Source organism: Zingiber officinale, chromosome 8B, assembly GCF_018446385.1.
Source record: "Zingiber officinale cultivar Zhangliang chromosome 8B, Zo_v1.1, whole genome shotgun sequence".
NCBI lineage: Eukaryota > Viridiplantae > Streptophyta > Magnoliopsida > Zingiberales > Zingiberaceae > Zingiber > Zingiber officinale.
Genome location: NC_056001.1, coordinates 5,927,351 through 5,937,554, shown reverse-complemented (window position 1 = coordinate 5,937,554; position 10,204 = coordinate 5,927,351). Strand labels below are relative to the sequence as shown.

The following is a 10,204-nucleotide window of genomic DNA, read 5'->3' as shown; positions in this document are numbered from 1 at the left end:
GATTATTGTGCCCCATAGTTGGTGCTGGGGAACCAGGAGAAGGATACGGACTATATGGAGCATAACCATATCCGTGATGGTACATATCCCCATAAACTCCCTGCCAATGACCAGAATGATATCAAAATATTAACATAACAAAAACACAAAGCACAAATGTAACACATGCAAATAATGTATTTAATTATAATTTAAAAATTAATTGATCAAATAGTTGATAAGCAGATCATAAAAATGAAAATGCACAATTAATACTGAAAAATAGAAAGGAGAGTAGACAACAACTTACAAGTGGTGGTAACTCCACTCCATCAGGGTTAACATATCTAGGATAATCCTCCCACTCTGTCATCGAACCATCATAACCTGAATTGTTGACAAACATTATGTCACTCCTCAAGAAACACAATGGTCCTAAGAAAACTAAAGATTCTTGTAATCAGAGCAAGCAGCCTGAAATAATTACATTGATAGTTGCTAATAAAAAGCATCAAACAAGTTTAAAAAACATGGATCCAATTAATTTGGCTAAAAACTAAAACATAAAAATGATAAAGATTGATTAGGCTTCTAAGGTCATCCATTGTATTCACATCTAACCTCCATAGTACAAAGATGAATTGTATCCATTTGGTAAGTAACACATGCTCGCATCCATATGGTCTTGAAGTAAAGGAGTCAGAGATCGCTCATATGCTGGGATAGGAGCAATTGGTTCCCTGCCATTGACTACACCATACTGAACTCCTGAAGTCTTCATAGAAACAAATAAAGTCAATTGATAATTAATCTATTCAAATAAAATCCTAATTCACATTATTCTCCCTTCAAAAGAAAAAGACAGAAAAAACACCAATAATAATTTAGCTAACAAACTAAAAAAAAGTACCTTTGTAACTTCCGAAGCGTTGTCATTTTTAATTGTAGAGTCCAGAGATAACTTTTGCATAAGATCTGCAGATTCTGAGACACAGGTTAAAGAACAAACAAAAATTGACAAGGTATGACCCAATAGTTATAGAACTCAACCCAGTACGAATCACATAAAAAAAAAGTTGATTTCATAACAAGTTTCAGATTGTGAATAGGAATATCAACGAAATAGAAACCATAGATCACCTTAAAAGTTATTCCTTCGCAGGATTAACATAATAAAACACATGACAAAAATCCCTTACACTAGGAAAAACAACCACCCCAGGATACCACCGTTCAACTTTATCATAATTGAGGCCTCCGATTCAACAATAACGCAGACAAAAACCTAAATAAACAACGCAGAGAAGCAAAATCGAATTTTTAAATAAAAAACTAGCAACAAAACAACAAAACAAACGGATCACATGAGGTAAGGTAACACTAAATCGATTCACTTGTCAGGCAGGATACGGTCGGCGGGAGTGGGAAGAGCCACGGTCGCCATCAGCGGATCTGCAGGTAGACCACGGGATCGAAGAAGCGAGCTGTTCCGGGAGGATCAGATGGCCCAGACCCTGGAGAGGGCAGAGACGGAGGAGGATAACCCTAGGAAAAGGAAGGAGGTGAGCGCCGCCACAGGAGGGGGGAAAAAAAGGAGGGTTTTGGTCTCGAAGTGGAGCTGATCAAATACTCACAGCTTTCGCTTGAGCCCGATCTAACTCAACCCACTCTTGGAATCTACCCATTGACCCAGTTCGATACACTATGCCTAAAAGACTGCACCGTCGTGGGACCCTCTTCGATTCCGTGGAAATTGGCTAATCATTAGTCTGGTAAACATCCCGGGTGGATGGTTTCTGTTTTGCTTTCTTTCCTTTAGCACAAAGATCATTTCCAAAATCGGAAAAGATTTTGCTGTTCTTTTAAATTTACTTAACGGATAAAAATAAGCAGCTTACAATTTCTGTTTTTCTAAAGAAACAAAAATTTAAAATACATTTTATACAATATTTTATATTAACTTATTATAAAGCAATGTGGATGTGGATTTCTCCACACTAATCATCTTCACACGAAGTCATTGGAAAATGAAAAACAAATATAGCATTACTAGTGTTTTATACTCTTCAGTGTGAAAGTTTCTTGTCAAAAACTAATAAAATTCAAGTCATTTTTGGTTCTTTTGATTTAATAACAATTATTGAGTACAGATGAATAGAAACAAACTTAAACTTCTCATACTATTGAGTGCATGATGCTCCTTTCATTTCATTTATACTGGTATACAATTATCGCTCACTCCAAGTTATCAGTAGTATTGGTTCTATGATAAGATATATGTATAGGAAAAATTAGACATCTAATAGCAAGACTAATAGCATTCACGTAGAGTTGTCGTGGAGAAAATTCTCTAATAGCAAGACTTTTAATCGTCCATGTACATCCTTGCTATCACATCAAAGTCTTCAATAATGGATAAGAAGCGTGGAGGAGAGTGGAGACCACAATGGCACTTGATCTACCACCAGCAGTGCATTTAAAAAGGAATATAAAAGCCTGGAAAAATTGGAAAGTGACAATCAATTACACTTAAAGGCTGTTCTTTTGGGCCAAACAAATAAGCACAAAGTGGATGGTATTAGAATGGACATATATACCAGAGTTCCTTCAACAATTATGTGTTTTCATTTATGTCTAGATCTTTATTTTTGTTAGCCTCTCTGAAAAACAAGTTCATTTTTGCAAACCACATTGCTTACGATTGATGCTCATCAAACAAACTCAACCTCGGGTATTATTTAAAATCAGTTGTTTCAGCAGATAACTTATTTCTTGTACTGAGTTATCATTTTGCTGCAACAAGGCAACACAAAAGCTTAGCAATCAAGCTTCCCATCCTCGAAGAACAGTTGCTCGTGCAACTCGGTTGACTCCAAGAGTAAAAGCTCCCATGCGTAGATCACAGTTGTAGGTCTTGCACATCTCCTTCATATTGTTGAAGGCTCTGATAATGTATGTTCTGAGTTCAGCATTCACCTTCTCTTCATCCCACATGAATCCTTGGATATTCTGAAAAGGGAATGGAAAAAGAAAAAAAAAATCAAACTCTTTTAGAACTTTGTCGGATGCAAATTTTAAGGATGATAACTAATGTTTATTTATCCACACCCCTTCTGTATTTTTAGAGAAAAGAGAGCATGATATCCATCAATTGGCTGCACATGAAATCTGTGAATTGGATTTGTTACAAGTTAAGCATGGAGTATGAAGAGGACTGGAACTAACAACTAACCTGAACCCACTCAAAATAACTGACAGTAACTCCGCCAGAGTTCGCATATATATCTGGAAGAATGACGACACCTTTCTTTGATAAGATCTAAAACAGGAGGCAAAAAGTTAACTAGCTGGCTATACCAGCAACTATGCTTTTGTCCAATGAGAGGATTAAAACTTGGGTATCACCTCATCAGCTTCAGGATCTGTTGGATGATTTGCAGCCTCAACAATGAATTTGGCCTTTATGTCATTCGCATTTTCCCTTAGGATTGACAAAAGAAGAAAAAGTTTCTCAGATCAGAAAACTTCCAAGGAGAAGAAACAATCTAATTTATTCCCAGTGATCTCAGATGTTTCTTAAAACTACTAATAGTAGATTATAAGGTAGAACAATTTACAGAAAGAATCAAATGATAAAAAACCTGTTAATCACACCACCAAGTGCTGCAGGGATGAGAACATCACAGTCTTCAATTAGCAAAGAACCTGGATCGATGGGTTCTCCACCAGTGAAGCCTCTAATTCCATGATTCTCTGATGAATGTTTTAGCAATTCTTTTATGTTCAGACCTTTATTGTTCTTGATTGCCCCAGTGACATCACTAACAGCAATCACCTGACCACCAGCTTCACTAATGAGTTGGGCTGCCCATGATCCAACATTACCAAAGCCCTGAATTTGAAGACAACGAGATCTTCATCAATAAATAAGTTAGCGAAACGGATTGGTAATGGTTTCACAATCTGAACTAGTACATTATCCTAGCCCCAACAGAAAAATGTGTCGATTGTATAGTATGATTCAATTTTAATGATTTATGAATCAAAAAATGACATTGAAACACCAAACTGAGAGCGAAATTCATTATGATGATCAAAGCAAAAAGAAAAAGATATGAACAAGTAAAACTGTATGTAAGAGCAAGAAAGGTAAGCCCATCTGTTCATGTATTAAGAATAATGAGATTTTGAAAATTTCAAGCAAATGTGGATAATGATATATATGACAGAAATGACCACAAACAAACAAATCATCAACAAAAGTAATAACAGATTATGTTCTAACGTATAATTTCATAGATCTTTATTCATTTCTTTTCTGATTTACATGATGCTATGTTTGAATTATAGTTCATATTACTATACTACTTGCGGGGCTAAAAATAGGGCACTAAACTTAAATCCTAAGTTACAAATCATCCAAAGAATGCCAGTACCTAAAGCTCAACATTTGAAACAAGCTTCGCTCGAGAGAGCTGCTTTACCAACGGTGTTAGTTGTATTTTAATTCCATAGTTACAGAAACAAAAGGCAATTCTAGTATATCAATTATGGCTCCACTTTATGGTTCTTTTTTCAGGTACAAAAGGCAAAACAAATTTTTTACTTTAGTCAACAGGAACTAGATTGCTATTTAGCAGACTATAGCTCCCAAAAATCTTTGAACTTCATTTTGTTATATCTAGGTGCTAAACCTAATTATTATCAATGGTCTATTTTCCATATGCCTTAAGATCCAAACCAATAATTTTCCCATGAATTCACCAGTTTTTTTGACGTTCTCTTTAGTCTCTATGACAATCTGGTCCATCAAACATTGCAGACCTTCTGTCTATTTGATAAAATTCTTTTTATTTAAAGAGGGATCGAAGATCACAATAATTTCTTTAAAATTTCTTATTTTATATAATTAAAAATTTCCTTCTAATTAACTTTAGCTTTGACAATTGATTTGTGAAACTCAAAATTAGCAACTAGGCGCGTAGAGAAGTTGCAGTAGCAACTATCATCTAGTTGTTACTGCAACTTGTAAGAGCTATACAAAAAAGGCATAGCTTTACCTGTATCACAAAGCGCTGATCTTCAAGCTTCTTTCCATGCTCCTCTAGTAGAACTTCTGTGGCAAACAGCACCCCCCTTCCAGTAGCTGCTTCTCTACCAAGAGATCCTCCAAGATCCTAAAGGAAAAGAAAATTCTTCATATCACAAGGTAATAATAAACTATACAGTATCTGAATTTTGAAATGACAGTTTTTTCACTTATGCTTTAAGAAACACAATGAAGAAATTACTTTAGAATTGATTAGTTTACAAAGTTTAAAACAAGAAATTGTATTTCCCTGAAAAGCATTAGTAACACATAAAGTCAAGAATGAAATAACTGAATTCATTTCATATTGAGCATTGAACATGAAAGTCCACATTAACCATTGAAAATACTACTTTCTGGATTTATTTCATCATTTCAACCATCTTATCATTATTTATAGAATAACTCCTTCCTTTCCACTTGCCCAGAAAGATGCCCACTGAATAGAAATAGATACAAGAAATCACCAGTCCTTTAACTTCCCTCGGGTTTTAATTCCCAAACCTTTATTTGATGTATGTGATAGGATAGCTTTGACTTGATTGTTGAGAAACTCAAGTAAAACCAGTAGCAAGTTCACATACAAGAAAATAGTAGTCAATGTAATAAAATGACTTAATTGGAATGACTATTACAAGTGATAGCCTCGCATAGAATCCAAATAGAGAGATAAGATTCGTATAGCTGACCTAAATAGTTAGGACAAACACAGTTTGTGATGACAGTGATATATGGCGATTAGATAAAAAAGCTATTAGTACTGATACATTTTTGCAGTTAACAAGAATATAGGCAGTGTATTTGCAACATAATAGACACTTAAAATTTATATTTAGAAACTCTGCGATTGTGGTGTCACTTTAGTGAACTTACAACAGGTTTTCCAGTAACAACTGCTGGTGAATAACCATGAAACTTTGAGTACTCGTCCAGTATCCAAGCCATTGTCTGTAGGCACTCCCACATACAACAATTAGACTGGTACACATGTATAGTATATTATCGATTAGCTCCAGAAAATGAAAAAGAAATTAGATTAAATTAACCTGTGAATTAGTCCCCATATCAGGTGCTGGAACATCTGTGTGAATGCCAATCAAATCATGTATCTTCTGAGTGAAAACTCTAGTAAGTCTCTCAAGTTCAGATTTACTAAGTTTCCCCGGAGTGCACCCGATTCCACCTTTAGCACCTCCATATGGAATATTTGCTACAGCCGTTTTCCAAGTCATCAATTGTGCCAAAGCATTGACCTCATCTGGATCAACCTATAGTATCATGTCAAATTAAATAAGAAATGATGTGACAACATCTGCCGGAATGTATCTATAAGCAGTAACTACAGTTACTCAGTGAGTAAGATAAATCAGTATATTAAACTAGTAAAATTTAAAATGAGAATGGAGTTATTGCCCACAAGTATATATACATTCATTCGAATTTTTCGTATGTTCAAGTATAGTAATTCAAAAGAATAGCAACATCCTTACAGCGAAGAAATACACCAAGATGAAATTCTCAGATAAGTAAAAAAACACTTTGCATTTCCTCTTCTATGAACAAGTAAACTAACTCAGTATTTTAAATAGGTTAAACAAGTGAAAATAATTATAATTTATCTAGGTATGCAGCAAGATTACCTGCAGTATGCCATTAAGGATAATCCTAAAAAGTAAAAACAATTGCTAAAAATCGGTATTCCATAATGAGTTCAAAGGAGTAGTGTAATGTTCTTGGCAGCAGTTAGTGAAAATACTTTCTCCTTTATATTTTTGAAAATGGATCACAGGACGACCAACCCTCTGAGACCAATGTTAATCAAGCTTCTAATGAATTTTTCCAGAAAGTGACCTCTGATATCATTATGCAAATCAATTAATTTGGCAGGGAAACAAAAGGGATGAATATGAGAGCTTGGCTTGAACACCCACCTCATGGTGGTATCTGATACCTCCCTTCATAGGGCCTCTGGCATTATCATGCTGCACTCTGAATCCGACAAATGACACTAAAGTACCATCATCTTTTGGGATTGTGCACTCAACCTGCATTGAAATTGGAGGTGGTCAAACAAATAACACAGTGTTCGCAGTATTATCCTCTTTGTTCCAGAAGATAAGTGTTGAATTCACTAAATAATAGCCATCAAAGGAAATGATAGGTCAAACAGGTGAATGCTTATTGTCAAAGATCAACATGTTCAGCATTAGTTTTCTAATTTAACAGAAAAAGATAAATTACTTAAAAATTTGAAATCAGTCATTATAATCATTTCAATAAGTTGACTTACATAAGATTGTAGATAATACTGATGTTGCTAGTTTGGCATCAGCTAAAGTATAAAGGATAGTACAGATATAATGGTAGGCGACAGCATTGATCCATAAGGCTTGGGGTCAGATACTAGAGAGAAAAAAGGTTTAATAAAAGAAAACCTTTCTAGAAATAGATATTTTATGTCAGATAGGACAATGCCTTTAATCCAGATATGCAAACAAAGCTAGAACTTTATACGCACAAATTAGTGCCTCTCCAGAACAAATTGTTGAAGAAGTGTAACTTAGTGTGGAACCTTGAAAGTAGGACCAAGCCAACATGGCTGGATTTTTTTTTTGGGGGAGGCATAAACATAAGTTCAGATAAAAGGAACTGGTACAAAATTTGTTCAGCAGACAAAAATTGTGATCGTATCATAGCTTCCTTACTTTTATTTCTCTGAATGGAATAAGCAGACTTTTCTCCAGCTTAGAGTCCAAGCCCAGTAGCTTGGCAGCCTGCTTGAAATTTCTACTTGTTGCAGCTAATGCATTCATCTTTTCTTTATCAATATTCCACAACTTCAAAATCACAAAAAGCGAAGATTCTTACATAGCTTAACAGTTTTGCTCTAAATCAGTGCATGGGTTCTTACCAAAGCCAAGTGCGAACCAAACTGCTTATGGAATTTTCGCAATATCGAATTAGGCAGTGCAGATCTGAAAATGGTGTGTGACTGGTTCTGAAACAAGAGGGAAGAAGGTTTAGCACTTGGGGAGTTGGGTAATTATGGCAGAACGATTAGCAACAGCTCAAAAGTCTTCATCAATAAATGCGTGGCAATGTACAATTAGTCAATGAACAAGGGCCCATGCCATGAATTAAAAATCTAATCCTGGAATGTAAATACAAGATAACGCAAGATTTTCTCAGAAAAGTAATAAATAATAAAACAAACAGACCCAACACATGGCTGCCACCTATTGCTGATGAAAGTTTGGTGACAAGTCAAAGGTTTGCGAATAACTTGCCAGGAAATTAAGCTCGCCAAATTCATATAAATGTCACATGTTCCATATGTTGTCCATGCATTATTGCGTGACCTTATCTACACATCCATGGGCCTCCAATATTAACACCATTTTCCTATTACTTCTCCAACAATTTCTTGCAATTATTGTCGGCGGTTGTTTGAATCATTCAGCCATGGAAATATCAGCACCACGAGCTTCGTCGTGAAGATGAAACTACTTTTGGAGGAAATTAAGAAGATAGACTATTAAAATAGACAAATGTAAAATACTTATAATGCTAATTCTTGCCTCCTTGATTTAACCATCTTCATCCTCGTCAATAGCACAGACATCCTTTAATCATCCTTGCGAAGTGCAGTGGACAAGCATTCGATAATTAATCATCCTTTAAGATAACTATTTGACTCCAAATCATCATAGAATCACATTCTTGACTTCCACTATTTTTTTTTTGGAATTAAAGGAAGGTGAGGATGTAGTGCATACCTCAAAATTCATACTCTCGCGGTGTAAACACAACTCAGTTCAATTTGATAGATTCAACACTTCTAACAAATGTAAAATTATTAATACAATTTTTTATTAATAGTGTGCTCTAGTAAAGCAGATTGAAATGAATCCAAAGACCGACAGACATGAAATTGCGGTCAATGCACAACCAAACAATTGGACTACTAACGCGGAACATGAAGGACTCGAAGAGACGTTTGAGTTCATCGCTTCTTCGAGACATCAACAGTCTTTCCCAGGCCTACAAAACGTTTGAGTTCAGCAGCAGATAGCTCACCAGCACTACAACATGTTGCGCATGTCGATTAGATCCTAGAAGAAGATAGCACACAAGGCAAATTCAATTGGATAGTTTAAGCGAAGTTCAACTTGGAGCATTAAAATAAAGTGTTGGCAATTTCTTTCGACAAATATTAGACAACACGCGGATACTCGTAATAGAATGAACAACTTGCGGAGAAACGCATCGGTAGAGTTTCAAATAAACAAATCAGGAAGAAGGGCGCCGATAAAACATTGAATTCCAAATATCGGGATCATCTTGAATGAACATTCGCCAAAACTTAGCTCAAAATATCAAATATAAACGCGCTTAGAAGACACCAATTTTGTACTTCATAAAAGAAGAACCTTTTGTTCATATCGTGTCGGCAATGTTGGCGAAGCGGTGAGCGATACACTCGATGAAGGTGAGGGTGAACATGATCCTCTGCTTCCCATCGACGTTCCTCTCTCTCTCTCTGCGACGGCGAAGCAGATGGTCCATCTGCAAAGCAGTATCTCAATTACAAAGAAAAGGGGTTCCTAAGAGTCACCCACCATTTGTGACATAAAGGAGCAGAAAAGAACGGATTAACAAAACTAGAAACCAGCCTTCAAATCCTTATAATAGATATAAACAAATTACAAATAGGTTTAATTGCTTTTAAAAATATTTATCTAATTTATCGTCCGCGATATTGAACTAGCTTGAATAAATCCTACCATTATGGGCCTGCACACATAAATACAAAAGAAAAATATTAAACTAAAAATTAGCCTTTTTTACATGATATATGATCAGTGCCTTAGCGCCCACAAAAGAACGCCAATGAGATTGAATGACAAAGGGCATGTGGAAAACAATCATAAAATCCACTGATCAAAATAATATTCATTTGCTAAGTATGTTATCAAAACTTACGAGAACATACTTTAGACTGCCTATGAAAAACCATGGCCAGTTTAAAATGTTGTTTCAAATAGTGTAGATGCAAGGCGCCCCAACAAATGCATCAAAAGGCTGTAAACTCTACAGAATGAATGGATTGAATACCACAAATGTGTGTCATTAGGA

The 10,204-nt window shown here is 35.5% G+C and overlaps 2 protein-coding genes across 4 annotated transcripts in view; both read right to left on the bottom strand.

Moving 5' to 3' along the window:
• The window catches only part of LOC122016685 (YTH domain-containing protein ECT4-like), a 5,351-nt gene extending 3,770 nt beyond the window's left edge, over positions 1 to 1,581 (bottom strand). Inside the window, exons 1-4 of the mRNA XM_042574066.1 lie at positions 1,390 to 1,581; positions 890 to 963; positions 601 to 754; positions 290 to 366 (exon numbers count right to left, since the gene is read on the bottom strand). Coding sequence (XP_042430000.1) covers positions 290 to 366; positions 601 to 754; positions 890 to 963; positions 1,390 to 1,423 — 339 coding nt within the window. The 5' untranslated portion in view covers positions 1,424 to 1,581. The remainder of the gene's footprint in view (positions 1 to 289; positions 367 to 600; positions 755 to 889; positions 964 to 1,389) is intronic.
• Positions 1,582 to 2,687: 1,106 nt separating this feature from the next.
• On the bottom strand, positions 2,688 to 8,136 carry LOC122015085 (glutamate dehydrogenase-like). Of its 3 annotated transcripts, XM_042571763.1 has the most exons (11): positions 7,980 to 8,136; positions 7,774 to 7,905; positions 7,000 to 7,113; positions 6,115 to 6,336; positions 5,942 to 6,016; positions 5,040 to 5,156; positions 3,621 to 3,871; positions 3,385 to 3,460; positions 3,212 to 3,298; positions 3,088 to 3,134; positions 2,808 to 2,988 (listed from the first exon to the last, which is right to left on the bottom strand). In XM_042571763.1, exons 2-11 carry the CDS (start codon positions 7,879 to 7,881, stop codon positions 2,952 to 2,954), a joined length of 1,134 nt encoding a protein of 377 aa, XP_042427697.1. In that variant the 5' UTR covers positions 7,882 to 7,905; positions 7,980 to 8,136; the 3' UTR covers positions 2,808 to 2,951. The 3 variants fall into 3 exon arrangements, with proteins under 3 accessions (XP_042427696.1, XP_042427698.1, XP_042427697.1); XM_042571762.1 differs by lacking the exon at positions 3,088 to 3,134 and having other exon boundaries at positions 2,688 to 2,988; positions 7,980 to 8,135; XM_042571764.1 differs by lacking the exons at positions 3,088 to 3,134; positions 7,774 to 7,905 and having other exon boundaries at positions 2,688 to 2,988; positions 7,980 to 8,134.
• Between the last annotated feature and the right edge of the window lie 2,068 nt (positions 8,137 to 10,204).

Excerpts from the sequence above, each read along its gene's own strand:
- LOC122015085 (XM_042571762.1), bottom strand. The coding sequence starts at position 7,881 with ATGAATGCATTAGCTGCAACAAGTAGAAATTTCAAGCAGGCTGCCAAG. Across the intron at positions 6,017-6,114 it reads ATATGGGGACTAATTCACAG|ACAATGGCTTGGATACTGGA; the intron begins GTTAATTTAATC and ends GAGTGCCTACAG. Across the intron at positions 3,461-3,620 it reads CTTGGTGGTGTGATTAACAG|GGAAAATGCGAATGACATAA; the intron begins GTTTTTTATCAT and ends GTCAATCCTAAG.